The sequence below is a fragment of the Gobius niger genome, assembly GCF_951799975.1.
Source record: "Gobius niger genome assembly, chromosome: 16".
NCBI lineage: Eukaryota > Metazoa > Chordata > Actinopteri > Gobiiformes > Gobiidae > Gobius > Gobius niger.
Genome location: NC_136867.1, coordinates 11,762,797 through 11,783,914, shown reverse-complemented (window position 1 = coordinate 11,783,914; position 21,118 = coordinate 11,762,797). Strand labels below are relative to the sequence as shown.

Genomic DNA, 21,118 nt, shown 5'->3' with positions numbered 1-21,118 from the left:
ATGATCCTCTCCAAAAGCACACCTTAATTAGTTAAATGAGGACTTGTGGGAGCGGGAGGGAGTGATGGAGAGAGCGGGGAAAACAAGATCATGCTTTCTGTTTCAAGAGCTGTTTGTTTGATGGCAGATTTGTGGCTTGTCTTTTACTCAGAGTTACACATATACACACTGGAGTGCTTCCATTTAGTCTTGATGCATTGCCCTGACAGAATCCAAACATGATCTTTGTTGAATTTTATGACTTCTCTGCGGCGTCTGACTACTCATCTTGTTCAAATTTAACCTTTATGGTGCCGCTTGTTGCTTTGTCTTTCAGGCCCGGCAACTGCCAAGGTCCAAACAACCAGCCTGTGGCCAACAACAGCTCCACTATGGGCAACGCACAAAGTCCAGCCTACAACATGGCACCCACAGGTAAATGCGCCAAAGCCCGGGTGTGCTTCTGTGAGGAGTTTAAAGCAGTGCTAAGTAACTTCTTTACCTTTATAAATCCTTTCCGTAGTTCCTCTGGGGGTAATACAAGTGTCAATGGGATGATTGGGGGGTCTTTAATCTCCCCCTGGTGTCTCTGGCCAGAAAACCACACTTGCCGTTTTCATGCACGGGGACGGAGGCCCCAATACACACTAATGGAATCACGAAGAAGAAGCTAACAGGCTAACGGGCAAAGCTAACTGCAGGGTAGCTCCACTTAGACAGTGTTTACAGCCAAGTTTGAGTGAAAAAAAATATCTCCATTGTGTAATTGGTTGTGTAGTATCCCTCTCTCCCTTTGTCTTTTCTGTCTGCGTAGTATTTACTCTCACGGACAATTAATGAGTAAAAAACATAACACCTGCAGTGGCGCTTATGGCCTCTAGGGGCATGAGTTACTTAGTTCTGCTTTAAGTTGGGAAGACAGATAGCATCTGATGGAGCAGATGTGAGTGATATAATCTTAAAACAATAGCCGTCAGCTATTAGCCAGACATAGTTTGTACTAAAAATAAAAATAAACATCACTTTGTGGTGCAAGTAATAAAAATGAGTGAGCCAATGCAGTTGTTGTTCTATTTTGTCAGAGCACTGAAATGATAAGAATGAGTCCAGTGAAGCTTTTAAAACAGAGAGGAGCACCACCTAATGACATCACAGCGGGGTTAGACATATGTCAATGATCTAAAACACACATTTTGGTGTTGTTCGCATCTCTGCAAACATATTATGAAATGCATGTCATTTGTGTAACAGTTTCAGTCTTTTCAATGTCTTCTTTCTTTTTTTCAATCTGCAAATTGACATGAGTTGTTGTAGCATTATCTTCTTTAAAGTTGCACTATACAACATATACCATAACTCGTATTTATTCACATTCTGAAGCACAGAGACAGGATAGCAGTGGGGGTATAGCGAGCAAGAAGAAGCGGAAGAGTAAAGGTCAACAAATCAGACTTGTTTTCTCCCAATGCCAGCGTCTCCCCCTCTGCCCTTCCACTGAGCCAACACCACAACTGTCTGCGCCTCCTCTACTTTACCACCTCACCCGCTGCATTGTTACTAAACACACCTCAGAGCATGCGTGAACTGAAAGGCAGCTTTTCATTCAACACCAAATATCAAATCGCGTGACATTTGCAAAACTTCAAAAGAATTAGAGCACCAAGGTTCCTCAAAATTCATCTGGCTTGCCCCTGGGCGCAGTAAAAAGCCATTCGTTTTCCCAGCGCAGCGCAGGCACACAAGGGAGGATAGAGAACAGCCTTGCATCGAAGGACCTCTTCCTTCTGTTCAGAGGAAAGTATGCAGCTGCCATCATTAAACCCAGTCTTAAGGATCAGAACTCTTTTTCAATTAGGAATAACCTGAGAATACACACAAAAAGCATATTTTTGAAAGGCACTTTGCTTGTTTTGAATACACTCATTCTCCTGCACTAGCGAGGTTAAAATAGGAACGTGCTACCTCAGTCTTTATCTAATTCGCTTTGACTTTTTATACATTATTTTTTATAGTCAACAGAAAAGCAGAAGCCTCAAATGAATACTATTAAGATCATAATAGTCCCTGTGAAGATGTTATATACCTCACTGCATAAGGCACAGAGTTGAACAGGCCAAGAAATGTGTAATAATAGAGAAATAACGTTTTCGAAAACAATTAGGACTTGATTTGAGACTGGTGCTGGGAATTTGGAATTGCTTTTTAGTGTAATGCAAAGTGGTTTTAACCATAGGATCTGGCCGCCCATAGTGACTGCTTTCTGAATAGAACAATGTCCTCAAGAACCCCAAAAAACAAACATTTAATCCCTATAAGCAACTTCTACATCATGTACAGTACATCTATATATTATAATGCACTGTATAGTAAATGGTCTCCACCTGTACAGCACTTTTCCACCTACATCAGGCTCTCAAAGCACTTTACAGCAAGGAACCACTCACCCATTCACACTCATTCATACACCAGTGTACGCAGGCACTCGGGGCAAGGTGGGTGAAGTGTCTTGCCCAAGGACACAATGACAGCGTGTACTTGCAGGAGTCGGGAATTACACACCCTTCCTTTAATACATGTAAAACAGAGCTGTGTTTTCAAAATGTTCTTTTTCTGTGAAGGAGGCATGAACGACGAGGTGATGAGCCCAGACGGAAAAGCCAAACCGGACATGAAGGAGGACAGTCCAGCTAATGACCCTCACAAACCAAAGGTAACAGACTTTCGCCGCTGCTTTGAGTAAGCTGAAAATTAACTGTGTCATTTCAGTGCGTGTTTTTGCCATTTCTCTTTTCACTTGCTCTTTTACAGGGCCTGTTTTTGCAGTTCATTTTTGCAAACCAATGTGTTTGTTTGTTCCACTAATGAAGCAAACTAAAGCCATTCTGCATATGACGCCTCACTGCAGTGTGCCCTCTCTGCTGTTTCCTCACTGTACTTAATGATTTGTTTAACATTTAGCACTCCTAATGTTTTTGCGCTTTTAGTTTTGCCCCTGGCGCTCATCTCCCGGGTGTGTTTTTGGCAGGGACGTTGCATCTGCAGCATTTGTACTTGTAACTTTGCAAACAGGCCCTTTTTCCACTGACAATACAACATGTTTAATCAACGTAATTGACCAATTGTTTACAGGGAAAGGAATGTGAATTTTACTATCACAGAAGCTTCAAGGTGGACAGGATTGCGGAGGTCCGTAAATAGCTTTCTGTGCTTTACATGAACAACTTAATTCAATATAGGGCAGCAGTTCAGTTGTGCATTGTTTAGAACAGATACTACTTTACTGTACAGAGAAAAAGGCTGTGAGGAAACATTGGTAAACAGAGCAAGGCATTATATTTGAACAGATTAAAAAAATGAAAGGATGTGGAGGGATTGTTGATTGGTCAGTGCGGTCTGAAGTAAAGAGAATGAGCTGTTTGTAGTTTGCTTAACAGCAGCGCGGGAGAATACAGGGCTACTCAAAAGAAAAGGTGTGAATGAAACAAAACACAGCTTCAGGTATATTTTTTGATTTGGGAATATTTTTACAGCGCGGCAGAAAGCTCCAGAAGCCCCTTTAATGATTTGTTTAACATTTAGTGCTCTCAATGTTTTCCCCTTGTTGTTTTTGCCCATAGCGCTCTTCTTCTGCTTCATGTTTTGGCAAGCACTCTCGACGCGCAGCCCGTGCATACACTGGCCTTTCCACTGACTCACTCTCACACACACACACACGCACCTCGCTTTCTTAAACTTCCTTGATGCCTGTAAGTCCACGCACAAGTCCCAAAACACGATGCTGACTTCTCATTTTGCCCTACTATTTACTGCTCCGGCTCTGCATCAACGCAACTCCGTGGTCTTTGCTCTCCCTTGTTTTTTGCACTTAACAACTTCGCTCCCGCACGCGCACACACACACACGCACACACACGCAGGCGCTCACTCCATCACATCCTCTACACGTCTGTTCCCTACAAATCCCGGTCTTTTCTTTTGCTGATTACTGTACTAGGGCCTTTTGAATAATTTAAGGCAGCCCGAGCAGCCAGAAAGACCCCCAATGCTCCCGAAAGAGATGATCTGTCTGCCAAGAGAGGAAAAGGAGGAAGGGGGGGGGAGAGAAAGATAAGATTTTGCTGACATGGGCATTCCACGCGGCAGACCAGAAGCACTTGTCAAGCTGTTGTTCCCTCCTTCACAGGCGCTCCGCACACACACACACACACACACGCACGCACGCACACACACGTACACGAGTGGAAGCTAACATGAAGTGATTTTCTCAGAGTTTGTTAGCCGCCGCGTATTTGTGAGATGTAAAAATGCGGCTAATGCATAATGATCTGCCCGCATTTGAAATCTCGGCTCCGCACAACAAACAGTGGAAATGAAGGCACATAAATGCTGATTCTGTACAAACACTGGAACAAGGGGTTTGGATAAATAATCCAGCTCCCAAAGTGTTGTGTTTAGACTCCCTAATGAACATGCTGCTTTTAATACAAATGACCAGTACTGATAACATATTGAACTTCCTGTCTTTGTTTTGCAGCTCCAGGACGGTTACAGCAACGCCAACAGCAGCAGTGTAGGTGCCCAGCAGTGTGTGTCCCAGCCTCCCACACCGGGGGGAGCTCTCCCGGTGTCCTCTCCACTCTCCCCCAGCCCCGCCAGTCTGTCGTCCTACCACGGAGACGACAGTGACAGCATCAGCAGCCCGCCCTGGCCACTCAAGACCCCGTCCAGCCCAGTCAGTACCCTCACACTGCTATACATACGGTACACTATATAGGAAAAGTCGACTTTACTTTGGGCAGTGAACGTCTTATAAAAGCTACATCAGAAAGTAAAACTCCTCTCCTACAAAATGCTCTTTTAGGCCAGTCATTCAACCAAAGGCTTTCCTGAGAATGTGTAAATATAGGATGAAATATTAAAGATCCCCGAAGGCAAACGCGGTGTGTTTTGAGGAAAACAGCACTGGGATATGGCAAATCGGAGTATACCTTTTCTGAGAAATATTTATAACCCGCACACTGGATGTATCACAGATTCTATAAAAAAAAATCATGGTTCGTTTATCGGTGAAAAACTTAAATAATATAAATGTTTTGGGCATTTTATGGAAAATTATAAATAATATAAAATAGGAAGATAAATTTAATTTGAACAATGTTTGTATTGATCAATTGGTGAACCTGAAGCTACAAATAATACATGTATTTGTGTAAAATACAGTATAAATTTAATACAAGGTCAGTCTCTGCTACATCATGTACAACAAACCAGCAGAAAAATTATTGCTACTTCTTGACCTGAAAAGTTAATAAATTGACCCTCACAACCTTTTGACTCCAATACAATTTTTTGTGTGAAATACATTTGCAAAGAGTGTATAGTTATCTGTTGTTGTTTTTTTTTCTATCTCCTCCGCAGAAAGCAAACTCCTCTTCCCTCGGAGCAGAGAGAATCGCCCGTCTGTTCGATCTGGGAGTGGAGCCGGAGAGACGCAGCTGGGTGGAGCGATACCTGTCCTTCATGGAGGAGAGGGGCACGCCTGTGGGCCAGCTGCCTGTCGTGGGCAAGAAGCCTCTGGACCTCTGGAAGCTCTACATGGCCGTGCGAGAGATTGGAGGCCTGGCTATGGTGAGGCTTAGGACATATACCAACCTCAAGTCATGCTTCCTATAATCAAGTTTATAAACGTGGACCCATCCCATTGTTCAAAGCTAGAGTTTATTTATGGCCGATGATACAGAAATACTGAACTCACTCAGTATCATATAGGAATAGAGGGGTATGATTAGAGATTATGCAGTTTCTATTTACAAGCTCTCTTCTTCGTGAACCCAAATAATTGCATGGTTGGTCAATAGTAACACAGTAGAACCATCCTATAAACATTGATTGTTCATATTATTTATTCTGAATTTTACGTCCCCAACAAACATCTTGCTTATACATCAATTAAAACTGAAATTTGGATATTTTGGTAACGAGAAAAAAAAAAGCTAATTGTTTAGTCATTTTCCCCTATTTGACGAGAACAGCAGTGTCTACATTTCCAGCAGCCTGTGGCCCAAGTAAATACAAGAACACTGTCAAAACATGAAATCAATTATTGTCGATTTACTCAGCTGCTGTGGTCTGCCCCGCTCCAGGCAAAATGACAAGTTTGTGTAGCTGCCTGGCACTATTGGGATCCACTGGTGAGAAAAAAAACAGAGTGAACACGTTTTTATTTAATCTTGTATTGTCGTGGCCTTTTTATCTCCACACCAGGTAAACAAAAACAAGAAGTGGCGCGAACTCTCCAGCACCCTGAATGTGGGCACGTCCAGCAGCGTGGCCAGCTCCCTGAAGAAGCAGTACATCCAGTATCTGTTCGCCTACGAGTGCAAGATGGAGAGGGGGGAGGAGCCGCCCACGGACAACAGCAACGGCAGCGGCGGGACGACGGGAGGGGACAGAGGGAAGCTGGTCAAGGTCCAGCCTCCTTCACCTGGTAGGCCAAAAAACAGCATCCATATGCAAGTGCTCTGAGCTGGGGTTTTCATCACCGATCAATTTATATGTATTAAGCTAATGCATTATCGTCATATAGTGCTGTTCGTGACACTGAAGTTATTCAATAAAAAGTTACATCTAAACACCAAATACAAGCCATCATTTTTAGCTAAATGCCTGCTAGCATATCAAGTGCAGAACTGCTCAGAACGTCCCAGTGACGGTTTATGCGTAAAAGCTAAAAAATATCGATTTTGCAGTTGGAAATTCTTTATTTGGAATAACAAATTAACATGCAAGTTAATTGTACATCATTTTAAACCAACATCTCTTTAGACTGTTAAATACAGAGGTGTCTACAGCTCGTTGCCAGATTCATATTATTAATTTTAAGATCTTATGTACAACTTCTGCCAACAAAAATAACTGCAAATTTTGAATGTGTATAATTGTTTCTGTGCTGTACATCTTTGTCAAAAGTTAGAAAATGTATTTATTCATGTTTTAATGTACTTGTAATTGCAAATGCAGAGGTCAATATACTTTAATAAGCAGGACTTCATTCTAAATCTTGTTTTAATTAATGTAAAACTACTGCAACGATGTTGTAAATTACCTTTTGAATAGAATTATTGAGCAGTCGCCAATCTCTGTTCTATACACTTTTAAAACACGAGTAGAAGTTGTGAGCGGTCACAGATTGAAACACGTAATGAACATGTGTCTTGAATGCTGCCTATAAACCCACAGACCTGCGCAAACATGAACATTTTAGGGTTAGGGAGCTCATTTAGAACAGAGAATGGTCTATATTTGAACACAGTCACAGAAAGGCTCGGTTTGAAGTTTAATAGAAAAAGAGCAGTTTACTGACTTCAATCTTTAAAACAGAATGAATAGCACTGAAATTCCCAATATAAATTGTCCTGGAGTGATGGTAAAGGCTCAGGCTTTTTAATGAATTACCGTAATGCTATGTTAGAAATGAACGGTGCTTATGTGGCTTTTTTTCCATCTAAGTATTAATTTGATTCAGTCCAACAGATGTCTAACTCTAAATGGTCTTATTTTATTACGAAATATGTATCACAAGATTTTCAATTTTATTTTCATTTCATGGCTTTTGTCGGTTATGTGTAGTCGTCGTCACACTCTAACTGCTGAGGCGAGAAAATTGATGTTATTAATTACATTATTTTATATCAGCTTGCAATATTGGATGCGTTCAGATTTTTTTTTCAGAATTTATTCTTCACGGCGGTACACATTTTTATTAAGAAAATGAAATGCCACAAGAAGAAAGAAGCTTTTACATATGGCCTACTTAAACATATTTATATTAAGTACTAGATTTAACCTTTTTTTTTGCTTTAGTTATTGTTTAGTTGTTGTTTATTGTAGTAAATCCCCGATATGAAGTCCACCCCATCAGCAGTTTAGCCTCGACCTTGTTTTACTCAGTGTCACTGTGTGCCCCAGTGACACCCTCCAAATCTATATATAGAACAGCAGGCTGGTGATGTCACAGAGGGAGCTCGTCCAGCAGTCAAGGGAGGGGAGGGTAGGGGGGGGGGGGGGGGGGGGGGGGGGGGTCAGGGGGGTGATTAATGAGCAGAGGAATGTACTACGTAAACAAACCCGACCTCGCCGCCACCTTTCATTCACAAAACTGGCTCAGCTGACTGACTTATCACCCCCCCCTCCCTCCTTTCCCCCCTTTTACTACTGCCACATCTCTGGATTATGTCACGGCTCACACACTAGCGGCACACGCACGCTCACACACTTTTCTCCCATTGCATTGGTTTCTTGTTATCCCTGACTCTGTGCTATGCCATGTGGACGTCTCCCTCGCTCTGTTATTGCACCTCATCGGCCTATGTCTAATTCAGTTCAGGGGTATCCCGAGAGCATATGAATCCCCTATTGCTTCCTGCCCTTCGCTTGCCCTCTCACCTACTTCTGCTCGGCACACCCCTCATCATGGGATACCCTTCTCTCTGTCTGGTTCTCTTTTATGATGTAAAGGCAGGGGGGGTTGTTCAATAATTCAAAATTGTAATACATTTTTTAAAAGCTCAATCTTCATCCACTGGAATTGTGTGCTGCACTGAAAGGCCACTGAATTCATTACGGCAAATATTATTTTTCTATTTCACTAATATCATAACAAAACTACATTTCCAATTGTAATATGTATTGGTTTGAATTTGACAAGAGAGTGAAAGCCTGTTGTCCTTTGTGTAGTTTGTTTGCAACTAAAAACAACTTTTTTTTACCTCAACTTGTATGAGTGAGCAGGAACATTGCACATTCTTGAGGTGCAACAGACTGAAATATCACTTGCCAAATATGACCTTCAACTGACTCTACTATATTCACTCTCCCCTTTTTGCTGAGTTTGCACGTAGCGCACACTTCTGATTCTTCGCGTTTCTCCCGAAGTCAGCACCTAAAGCCGGTCTGGACTGCTCTTAGTCCTAGCAGCCCGTATCAGAGCTGAGGACAAGCAGGACTCAGTGTTGGTGTTACAGTGGATCACCTTCTATTACAGCAAAGTCTGCCTCTGCCTTTCAGCAAATTCAGCTGGATCCCTCCAAGGCCCGCAGACACCTCAGTCCTCCGGCAGCAGCACCGCGGCGGAGGCAGGAGGAGAGCTGAAGCCCCCCACTCCCGCTACCACACCCCTGGGACAGGCCACGCCACTGCCCCCTAACAGGTGCTTTGTCTGTGCCATTAAAGCTCTAGTACTATGTGCTAAACCTCATGTTTATATCATAGGCTAGTAGAAGTTACAGTTACAGTTTCTGATTAGTTGCTGTGATCAACAAAGGGAGGATTTTTAGAAAAAAAACATAGTTATTTAATATTAATTGCTTCAACATCAACTTGCAGGCCTATGCAGCCAATATATTTACACTTATCACTTAATGACTACATGCATTACATACATACATGCATTTGGATTTACCAGGCATCTTCTCTACATAGTTGTTTCAAATCCAACGTCCTTGCCTCCCGTCATGTCCCTTCAGGAGCAGTGTGAGCGTGCAGGACCCCTTCTCAGAGGTGAGCGACCCAGCCTTCCAGAAGCGCGCTCCGCCCCTGCCCCCCTCCGGCCCGTACCAGCAGGGACTGGGCATGCCCGACATGATGATGAGAATGCACTATGACACCAAGGACCCTTTCGCCGGGATGAGAAAGAGTAAGTGGGCCCATGCAGAGACATAGCAGTATTTGTAGCATATAGAGTAATGTCCACAAAGGTTCCAAACACTAGCCAAGGCAACGCTTGCACTGGCTTAAGAACTGTTTGCTCAAACTCATATTCTCATCCTTTATGATTGAATAATACCACCACTTATTCATTATAGAAAAACATATTTTACTTTTGCTGGCAATCAATACCTTGAACTCCATGGCAGTTTTATTACTATTAATAATAATAATAATATCAATAATAATAATAATAATGGTCATAGTAACAATAATAATCATAATACTAATAATAATGACATAGTACTTGTATAGCTCTTTTCAAGATGGGGATCATTTACCAAGCGTGCAAAACGAGTTTTATGGGCCATAGTGGGTAAGCAGCAGAAATACAGATCTCAAATGGTAAATTAGGTGTAATATGCCAACAAAATAGCATATTTTGTTTTTCAGCTTGCACCGGTCTTGATAAATGACCCCCACAGACGCAGGAAATAGTAGGTGGGGTCATTTAAATGCGGTTTTAAATGGCTTTGTTTTTACAACAATAGGTCTATTAATAACAGAATCAAGTACCAGATGACAACATTTTCAGACACCATTCAAACCACAGATTTCTGGCCTGACCTCAGTTTTTAAACTACTCTTTACAATGTTACTGATGTCACTTAAATGCAACCAATAGAAATGTAACAGTGTTCAATTTCTCATAATGCTGTTGGCATCACTCATACAGAGGTACTGTTCTTTCATCTGCATTTCTGCTCTAATTTTTTAATCCCTGCGTCACCCCTTAGAAGGACAGATGTCATTTTTTTTTTTCCACCAGTGAAAATATAAAAGCCGATGGAAGCTGTTTGTTACATCCACACGGCGTTATCATGAAAAAAGCAGCAGCCCCTCTGATCTTCTTGTAGCTTAGCCTTTCTCTCATCCTAACTTTGTTTCATGCTTTTCATCCAACTCATCTCCACCTTTCATCCTTCACCACCCCACTGAGAAGCACCTGTTTGGACCGACGCGTGCGGTTTGGTTTTTCACAACAAACAGGAGTTGTGGAAAGGACACGGTCTCTCCGAAGACTATAGACAGAGAACGGCGTCTGAATGAATAATACTGAAGAGGATGTTGGCTGCATAATAAAAGAGACAGGCAAGCAGCAATAGGTTTAATCACTGGAGGTGGGAAATGAGTGAAGAGTAATGGTGCCATCTGGTGGCTAACACGAGACGGGTCTTAAGAAATGTGTTATTCTACATTTTAGTGTACTGTGCATTCAGAAGGTATTCAAGCCAGACCATTAATTCCCAGCAGCAGTCACTTTATTATTTGTTTATTTTCTTATCAAAGGGTCCAGTCTAGCAAAGTAAAGTTAGATTTCTCCCAAATAATCTTAATACATTTCTTTCTTTCTTTTTTGGTTTAGAAATCAATATCAAATTTTTTACGATTTAAGTGTAAGCTTGCAGCATATGGATTAAAGAAAGTATTACGATTACTATAATGTTTTTTGTATGTATACTTGTCGTTGCAGTGGCTGGAGGGGACTCCTACATGCCCAGTCAGATGTCCGGTGGTGCCATGCAGGATATGTACGGACGCCCGTCGACAGCTCTCCCCATGAACCAGCGCTCTCCGTACCCCCCGTATGGACCAGGTTATGACAGAAGGTAGGTACACGGTATTTACAGTAATTATAGTGATCATGGGAATAAACTACCCTAAGATCCTTTATAATTACTCTTTATAATTTTATTTAAACATTGCAACATTATAATTCAAGTTAAAACATTACTCCACTCTAGTTTTAATGAGAACATGATCAAATTCTTCCGTGTCATGTGATTTCAGACCTGAACACATGATGAGCATGGATGGAAGCATGGGCCCACCTGGGAGCCAGAACAGTATGGGACCTGGAAACGGTGAAAACAGCATGTACACTCCCAGCAGATACCCCTCACAGCCACGGTCAGTATCCAGGGTTACTTTTAATCCAGTGTTTCCGGTTTGATATAACTTTTTTTTCCATTTGTATTCTCTCTGCTTAATCATAGACATGACGGCTATGGGCAGCAGTACAGCATGCCATATGGTATGCACTCTTCTGGGATGTACCCACAGCAACAGGTGGGAGGATTCTCTATGCAGATCATTTCTCTTGTCATTGCACATGCTTTGGAATTTAGTGCTATTTGTACCTTATTTACCCTGTTCTTAAATTGTGAAAGAGGGAGAAAGCTGAATGTACGTTGTTAGCCAAAGCCCCAGCTAAACTCCAGCTCTCGTAAACCTTTTCACAAATCCTAATTCTTCACACACTTTAATTTGTATGTATGTTTCAGAGTCTAGTTTGCCGTGAAGATAAGTGTTGAATGTGGTACACAATTTTATTTATTTTGATTAGAGATAATTTAGTACTTATGCATTTAAGTTATGTGTTTTGCTGGTTTGGACATGGTTTAAATGCAGTCAAGTCACATTAAGGTCTATTTTATTAAGGAGGCATTAAAGCAAATTAAGTTAATAGGCCAGAATCGCAAAGGTTTTCATTTTCGTCTGCGTGTTTTGTTTCGCAGGCTTACAAACGCCCCATTGATGGTATGTACGGCCCTCCAGCAAAGAGGCATGAGAGCGACATGTATGGCATGCAGTACCCAAACCAGCAGCCGGACATGTACAACCACTACGGAGGCGGGTATTCAGGGCCAGAGCACAGACTAATGCAAGGACAGTTCTCCTACCCTTACCCCCGGGACCGCATAGGGCCATCACAGAGCCAGCACAGTATGATGGGAGGGGGGTCCACTCCAAATCACGCCGACGGGCCAAACATGTGGTCATCCAGGACTGACCTCGGCTATCCGTATCACAGCCGAGCGCCGTCCCAGATGCCGCCTTACGGCTCAATGGGGAGAGATGACTTGGAGGGTAGGCCTGGGCAGGAGCAGTGGCACCGGCAGTCCTCCTACATGTCGTCATCGATGGCTCCTCTGTCGTCACGGCAACCCCCCTCGTCCTACACCAACTCCTCATCCATGGTCAACCACCTGCCCAGAGCTCCTAGCCCAGGAGCATACCAGCGCTCTATGGACTCCAGGATGTCACCCGGCAAAGTCCCCTTCATGTCCAATATGAAAATGCCTAAGCCCGGGATGGCCATGATGGGCTCCCAAGGCTCTGGGATGCTGCAGTTTCCAGGGAGCCTGAGGAGGGACCTGAATTACCCGCCGGGATCTGTAGAAGCCACTATGCCTGTTCTCAAGACGCGCCGCAAGTTCACTTCTAAGGACACAGGTGAGCACTTATTACTTATTTATATTTAACTGCCGTGTAAAACATCCTTTGTGAGTGCTACTCCTAACATTTGTATTATTATCACTTCTTCAATTTTTTATTTACTTATCTTCCAGGAACCCCCGAAGCATGGCGTGTGATGATGTCTCTAAAGTCTGGTCTGCTGGCTGAGAGCACATGGGCTCTGGACACAATAAACATCCTGCTGTACGACGACAGCACAGTGGCCTCCTTTAATCTTTCCCAGGTATGCCACATGTATCTCCTACAGCCTCTACAATTATCTGTTGAATTTTTAGGAATAAAGAAATACTTTGAACATTTTCTGTATCAAACTTTGTGGGAGAATTACTTCTTGAGCCTTGTATTCACTGATGTACTAATTCAAATTTTCATTCTTTCCAGTTGCCTGGTTTCCTAGAGCTGATTGTGGAGCATTTCCGTCGCTGCTTAATCGACATATTTGGCATCTTGGAAGAATTTGAAGTTGGGACAGTAGTTCAGAAAAACGATCTGGATACAGCTTGTGATCAGCAAACAGAAGACACAGCGGATCATGCTAAAAGCTCCACTCCACAGCCCGACTGTACTGCTTTATCCGAATCAGCAGTTCAGCAACCGCAAGGAGAGGGCAGCACGGAGGACCCAGCCAATCAAAAAGATACAGCGCCGCCTGAGGTCAACAAGGAGTCAGCGGCAAAGAACGACAAAAAAGAAGAAATAGCAGAGAACGACCAAGGCGAGGAGAAGAGTGAAATAAAAGCAGAAATTAAGGAAGAGCCAATGGAGCAATCGGCCTCTGAGCTAGAACCAAGACCAAAGCAGGCCAGCAAACATGACAAGTTCCCCATTAAAATCGTACAGAAAGAGGACTTGATAGAGAACCCTACGGAGCGCTTAGGTTACATCTCTGAGTTCAGCACTGGGCTGCTCCATTGGCAGGCCGGAGGAGGAGACACCACTGCACACATCCAGACACACTTCGACCCTCGGACTGAACCCCCTGCCCAGGACAACAAGGAAGCAGGGGAGGAAAAGAAAGAGGACTGCAGCACAGAGGAAGGGGAGAAACCAAGGAAGCAGATCACTGCTACTATCGATGATGTGCTATGTGCTCGCGTCGATGCCCTTTCATCTGCCCATCCTGCACGCTTCCTGCCATCCTACCCCTTTCGAGTGCATTCAAATGGGGAGAAGGACAATATCACCCTCCTGGAGGATGAGCCCCGCTGCTTGGATGAAGCGCCACTGTGCACCACATTGACATGGCAGGAGTCCCTGTCCAAACGGTGCCTCTGTGTGTCCAATATTGTGCGCAGTTTGTCTTTTATACCGGGCAACGACTTGGAAATGTCCCGCCACCCTGCTTTGGTTCTCCTCCTAGGCAGGCTTCTGCTACTGCACCACCAGCACCCAGAGAGAAGCAGAGCCCCCCCTACCTTTCAGAGGGATGAACAACAGGATCAGGGCATGTCCAGTAACAAAGAGGAGTGGTGGTGGGAGTGTCTTAGCGTGCTCAGGGAGGACTCCATGGTGACGCTAGCCAACATCTCCGGGCAGCTAGACCTCTCCAACTACACGGACACCATCTGTCTCCCCATCCTGGACGGGCTGCTGCACTGGATGGTGTGCCCCTCAGCTGAGTCCCACGACCCCTTCCCCTTTGGAAACTCACTCTCACAGCTCACTCCTCAGAGGTTGGTGCTGGAGTGTCTGTGTAAGCTCAGTATCCAGGATGCTAATGTAGACCTGCTGTTAGCTACTCCACCGTTCAGCAGACAGGAGAAACTCTTCACTGTTCTTGTGCGATACGTGGGACATAGGAAGGCCCAGGTGTACCGAGAGATGGCTGTGGCCGTCCTGTCACATCTGGCACAAGGAGAACCCACAGCAGCCCGGGCCATTGCCATGCAGAAGAGCTGTGTGGGCAATCTGGTGGGCTTCTTGGAGGATGGTGTTAGCATGGCACAGTACCAGCAGAACCCTCACAGCCTGCTGCACATGGGACACCCCCCTATGGACCCGCCCAGCTCCAACATGCTGTGCAGAGCAGCTAAAGGCCTCCTGGCCATGGCCAGAGTGGAGGAGAATAAATGTGAGTTTGTACTGTATGAAAGCAGATTATTAGACCTCTCCATTTCATCGGTGCTGAACACGACTGTGGTGACCACAATCTGCCAAATCCTCTTCCACTTAGGGAAGTTATGACAGGAGGACAGGCCGCACTCGCACAGTGGACAGTAAAACGGGCAACATATCCCTGTGATTTTATATTTTTATTTATCAAAATGAAAGAAGAATTTGTTTTATAGGAAATATCCAGCTTAAAAGAATACATCTATACATGAGAAGCTTCGTGGTCCTGTTATTAAACAGGTTTTAACTTTGAAAGCTCATTTTAATACAAATATTTAATACCTGCTGGTGTTGGATTGCAGTGTTCAGTCTTTTATTTGACTTTTTTGTTTACGTTTTCAGCCAAAGCTGCCACCAGATATTGGTGCTGATTTCTGTTTGTTTGGAGGCAATGAGAAATTTTTCAGTTTTATAAATGCTAATCTACACATTAACATTTTGTTATGAAGAGTATTTATTTAAAACGTGACACTGTACAGTAGTTTGAACTTCTTGCCAACAGATATGGTGAAAAACTGAAACACTGACTCTATGAAATGTATACGTTTTCTTCATTGGAAGATCGATTGTGCAATAGGATGAGAGGAAGTCTGAAACAGACACATGCAATGTGTGCTTTAGGCCATGGTGAGGCAGCATTGCACCAGCCAATAAACCAGAGAGAACGTCTAATTTATAAACCATAGCCTTTCACAAGTTCGACTTTCACAGATGAGGTTTATGTTTTTACACACTTGTGTTATGTCTGTATCTTTTCATCACTGTGTATATAATGGACACGTGTTTCAAGCGTAGTGAGAGATGAGGCTTTCTGAAATATTAAAAGAATGCTTTTAATGGTGGTAAATTTGTTATTATTGTTATTATACATATTTTGTTATTTGGGTCAAATATTTGAAAAGATGTAACTGATGTTTAATGTACAAATCTTGTATGCATTGTATAATAGCTGAGAAAACAATCGCTTTGGTAATTCCACATGAAAGTGCCAGGGTGAGAGAGAGACTGTTCATCCATATTTCCATTCATGTCAATGGACTCATTATGAACTGGCTCTGAAACACATGAGAAAAGTCCCGGAGCTCATTGTAAACTTTGCCTTTTTCATATGACTGTCTCTTTTATCAGTACACACATTTATACTCTGTGCTGCACATGTCACAATAAATGTACAATGAACATGGAAACACCCAATATGTCGCTTAATGTCCCGACAATCTTAGGCCAATAAAACGAACATCAGCTGCTACCCGGGCTGCTGCTTTTGATTTTCTTGTGATACTGTGATCAAAACCACGACTGGATGTGTAGGTCTGGCGAGAAATGGCAAGACTGAATCAACAACTTTTTATATTGTTATTTTTAAATTATTGTTAACAAAGTAGTTTTTAGCCCATCTCTTTTATATCTACTGTTTTTTATTTTCCAATCACAAACACACATTTACTTGGAGTCATTTTAAGCCGGTGTGGGAATAGCAAAAGACTTTTACTAATGAGCTATGATATGATTTCTTTCTCTAGGTCTACTCTGTCTCCGTAATGAAAGCATACCTAATTCTTTTTTTTGGAAACTTCAATAACAGGATTCCTGGATTTGACAACATGGCCAATAAGCTGCCTCATCAAAGGCTGCCATCCACATAGTGATGGTTAGCTCGGTCGCTCAGCTGCAGATCACTGTAATCACTCATCTTCATCCTATTATAGCTGCACTGGCACCTTAAAACCAATTACAACATTCCTGAGAGGTGCTTCGGCAGCTTTGATGGATCCTCCGCTAAAGTGTGTCTCTATGAAGATGTGATTTGTGTTCATGTAGACAGAGGTGGGGAGTAAGCATTTACGGTTCAGTACAACTACTTGAGTAAGCTGTTGGGCAAATTGTACTTCCAAGAGTAGTTTTATCTTGTAAGTATTTTGAAGTTGCTGTACTATTGAATAAATATGCTAAAACATACATGAGACTTTTATACTCAGTTGCTCTCAATAGTTCTCCATGTAAAGAGTTTTTCATTTACTGGAGTAATACATATTTGATCAGGGTTATTACTGGTTACTTCTACTTGAGTACCTCCATTTTAAGACTAATATGTTTGTTTTGTTTTACTTACCTCTTTCTTGTTGGTTTATCTCGGTATCCTTGCCCCTACATCCACTTGGGAAATATGAATGGGAAGTGGCTGTAGGAGGTTTTGGTGTCGTAGGAAGTGTTTTGATGTAGGCAGCAGATCACCTGAGAAAACCTCTCCCACTCTCTGTGCCTCTGACACTGAGTCATCCAGATCTGACAGGATGGATGTGGCGACTGAGGGCAGCCTGCCACTGACGACTGCTGTGGTGGCTCTGGTACTTTACCAGCACTGTCTCTCACTCGAGCTCGATAGAGTAAGACGAGTTTTGTAGCTACATAACTCTCGGCTGATGTCCAGGATGAGGCGAGGGAGTTGATGAATATCAACATGCGTCTTATTTGAGTGATGTGGGGGTACAGTTTTACAATGTACAACTGCAGCTTTTATTATTTGATTTTGCCACTCAGTACATAATGTTGAGGGTTCTGTTAAGCATGGACAGAGGTGATAGAGTTGTCAAATTAGTTACTTTGAAAGAATTTTACTCAAGTACAAGCAAAAAGTAATGACCCAAACAATTGCTCAAGTAAAAATTATAAAGTACTGGGAGTAACTGAGCAAAAATGTGTGATTCATTTTGGATGACAGATCCCATACATTGTGTGAAACAAAACATAACATAATGTGGAAATTGTGATTTTTCAAGAAAATTGCAGAAAATACAGAAAAACTAAATAATTCTAAAGAACAGGGTGTATAGATCAAAATGAAGCATTTGCCACATAATTATGCGCCGTGGAAAAAGTAACAATTATTATTACTCAACAGATACTTCAATATAACTTGACTCAAGTAGAAGTAGAAAGTAGAGTTTGATAAAAACTATTCTAAGAAGTTAAATTTCTTCAAAACGTTACTCAAGTACATGCACTTGAATAAATGTAACTGAGTACTACCTGCCTCTGAGCATGGAAATTATGTTATGTTATGTGTATAGGTTACCCTCTATTTCACCAAAATGTGTTTTTATAACTGTTCAAAATAAAACACTCTTGCTCGAGTACTGTAGATATTTTGGCTACTCTACCGACTTCAGTTCATGAGTCACACTTACGCCGCAAAGTACTCTGGCCCCCACATTTCTCCAGATCAAAATGGAGTCTATAATGTTCACCCATGTCACAAAGCCCCTGCCATATGTCTTCACTTTTCTTAACAAGCCAAACTGTTAAATAATTGCCTGGATTACACTCAGATCATTAGGAAAACATGCCCAGCTTTCCAACACATATTTTACCACAAGCTTTGTAGATTTTACATGCTCTGCTGTGGGTGCCAATCAACATGACTTCTCATTTTGAAAGCAGCCACATGCCACAAGATGTAAAACGGGTTCACTTCCGCCATGCTTTAAATATCACGCTGTCAGTCACTGTTTTGTTTGGAAATGTGTGGGTTTTAGAGTGAAGCTGAATATGTTTTCCTTCATTTGTAACAACTGCGCTCACGGAAATTAGGAATGTTTTCCCGGAAAAAACTTTCACATGAATCAGAGTCAGGCGTGTGGTTTTGAAAGTGTGCAATAGAATGACAGAGACATATGACAGCAGAAATACTGGTTTGTGTTGTACTTACAAACTTTTTAAGCAAGAAAGAGGAAACGACATCACACTGCCTTTAATGTCAGCTGGTTTAAGAGGAAACAAAAGAATGACCATGAATCATAAGCTGTGGATAATGTCAACACGCCTCCTCCCAATAGCTATGTTTCATCCTTACTGTTTCAGAAGCTGTTTGTTTCTGTTTACATTGTCATATCCAATGTAGCACTACAAATGGTAGGTGGATATAAAACCAGCCCCACATGAGGCGGACCAAATTGGACACAAGCGCACACCGAGTGCATTCCTTCCAGAAGAAAACTGTTAAATGATGAAGTGGCCCAGTGTTTTAGTCAATTTAGATCCACTAGAAGTTTTGAATCAAACCTTATCAGAGATGGACATGCTTGGTTAAGCCAGTCAAATGACATTTCCACAGATGAACATTCACATTCCCTTAAGTTGACGTCACAACAGGTAGGTTATGGTGAGACATGGAAAGCAAAAGTGTAGAAACTCTTTACTGGCGTTGCAGATGATGAGAACATTGTCTACAATAGAAAAGTCCTGTATGACTGAGATCTTACACAAACTTGCAGGGTATAGACACACAATTATTATTGATATAAATAGGCCTATTATTAGTTTATGCATACATATAGATTATAGCCCAGAACTATTTCTCATTCATAGTCATGTGACATGGAGGACTGGAGGCTTGGAGGGTGAAGTGTGTTGCCAAAGGACACAAATCATACGCACTGGTTAAGGCTGGGATTGTAACAGTGTTAATTTCGTTGACTAAAATATTTAGTCTTAATTTTAGTCAAAGTGATATTTTTGACGACTAAAATTGGACTAAAACTAAATTAAAAGTTTTTCATGAGACTAAAACTATGACTAAAATGTCTAGATATTTTAGTCGACTAAAATAAGACTAAATAAAAATGAAAAGGAGAGACTAAAATCATACAAACTTCTATGGACAGTCTGAAAGAGTCTCAGATCATGTAAATTCTCTGCCAAAGGATCAGCTCTGAGCTTTTATCAAGTGGGAGCAGCTCCATGAAGCAGAGGAACAAGATTAAATATGATAATAATGAATATTATAAATGTAAAGTCGACTAAATGTGTCTTAAATTTAGTCGACTAAATTTACTTGCAATTTTAGTCGACTAAAACTAGACTAAAATTGAAGATTTTTTTTTACTAAATCTTGACTAAAATTGAATTACATTTTCGTCAGAAGACTAAGACTAAAACTGAATAAAAATATGTTGTCAAAATTAACACTGGATTGTAATGGATATTGAAATATAACATGAAGTGGTACTTTTGTGTTAGTGGGAGCTCTCCTTAGCCACGCCCTCTGCTTGAACAGTGGGACTCCCCCATCAGCGGTCCCCGGGCCTCGGTTTGGGAAGCCTCCTGAGGTCCGCCTCGGCCGCGGGAGGAGGAGCGCCGTGTGTCGGTGTTTGTGCGGGTGGCAGGAGCAGCAGCGGGGACGTGGTGCGGAGGCTGTCGGCTGGCCTGCCTGCTCTCACGCGTCTCCAGGAATGCTGCGATCGCCAATGTTATCACTCAAGGTGCTCACGAGTGAAGATTTTAAATATCCGGGTTACTTGATACTTTAAGATCCTCGCTCCTGTGCTTGTGATGGGGTGAACGCTCGTGCCATAATATCCCTGTGTTTTTGAGCGACGGGATGCTGAAGCTCGTCTGAGGAAGCCGTCGAGCGCTTTCGCTGGATTTTTATCCTCGTCTTTTTGTGTGAAGTTTACCCGGCAACAAGCATCTGGACGCGTCTTATCCACGAATTTGTCGAAAATGGTGTCGTTCGCTTTATCTTCGGCTCGGAATAAGCCTGGATAAGGAAAAGGAGCAGCTACGTGACGCCACCCCGCGACAGAGCCGCGTTCCTCGGCTGCGGTGAGGCACTTGAGCTGCGCCTCACTGGGGCTAAGCGGACCCGGGAGATGTGCAGCTTATCCACTCGCTCTACAACCATGTGTATTCACTATAACTGTGTGCTGAATGAGGATGAGCTAAAACTGCACGCTAGTGTTGAGTAATAAAGTTGTTTTAGCTTTAGCAGCACATATATATGCTACAGTGCTAGCCAAGTTGAAGCTAACAAAGAAGCTACGTTAGGCTCGTGAGGTTATGTCAAGTTATTTTACTCCTAACTTGCTTTCGCTCAGTCTTCGAAACAGTTTTGCTCGTATTTAAGCCAACTCTGTGTGTAAAGAGTTTGCCAGGTGTAGTAGTTAATATCAGGAACTGGGAGTGTGTTTCTCGTAAACTTTCCACCTCTTGTCTGTAAGCCT

The 21,118-nt window shown here is 42.5% G+C and overlaps 1 protein-coding gene across 2 annotated transcripts in view; it reads left to right on the top strand.

Moving 5' to 3' along the window:
* Nucleotides 1–16,371, top strand: part of arid1b (AT-rich interactive domain 1B) — a 152,395-nt gene extending 136,024 nt beyond the window's left edge. The window contains exons 9-21 of one of the 2 annotated variants that reach the window (XM_079573991.1): nt 317–414; nt 2,598–2,689; nt 4,513–4,710; nt 5,397–5,606; nt 6,243–6,465; nt 9,045–9,186; nt 9,503–9,672; nt 11,218–11,353; nt 11,535–11,654; nt 11,741–11,813; nt 12,263–12,980; nt 13,097–13,227; nt 13,386–16,371. In XM_079573991.1, the coding sequence (XP_079430117.1) occupies nt 317–414; nt 2,598–2,689; nt 4,513–4,710; nt 5,397–5,606; nt 6,243–6,465; nt 9,045–9,186; nt 9,503–9,672; nt 11,218–11,353; nt 11,535–11,654; nt 11,741–11,813; nt 12,263–12,980; nt 13,097–13,227; nt 13,386–15,188 (4,114 nt within the window). In that variant the 3' untranslated portion in view covers nt 15,189–16,371. The remainder of the gene's footprint in view (nt 1–316; nt 415–2,597; nt 2,690–4,512; nt 4,711–5,396; nt 5,607–6,242; nt 6,466–9,044; nt 9,187–9,502; nt 9,673–11,217; nt 11,354–11,534; nt 11,655–11,740; nt 11,814–12,262; nt 12,981–13,096; nt 13,228–13,385) is intronic. The other variant, XM_079573990.1, reaches the window with a different exon arrangement.
* Nucleotides 16,372–21,118: the final 4,747 nt, after the last annotated feature.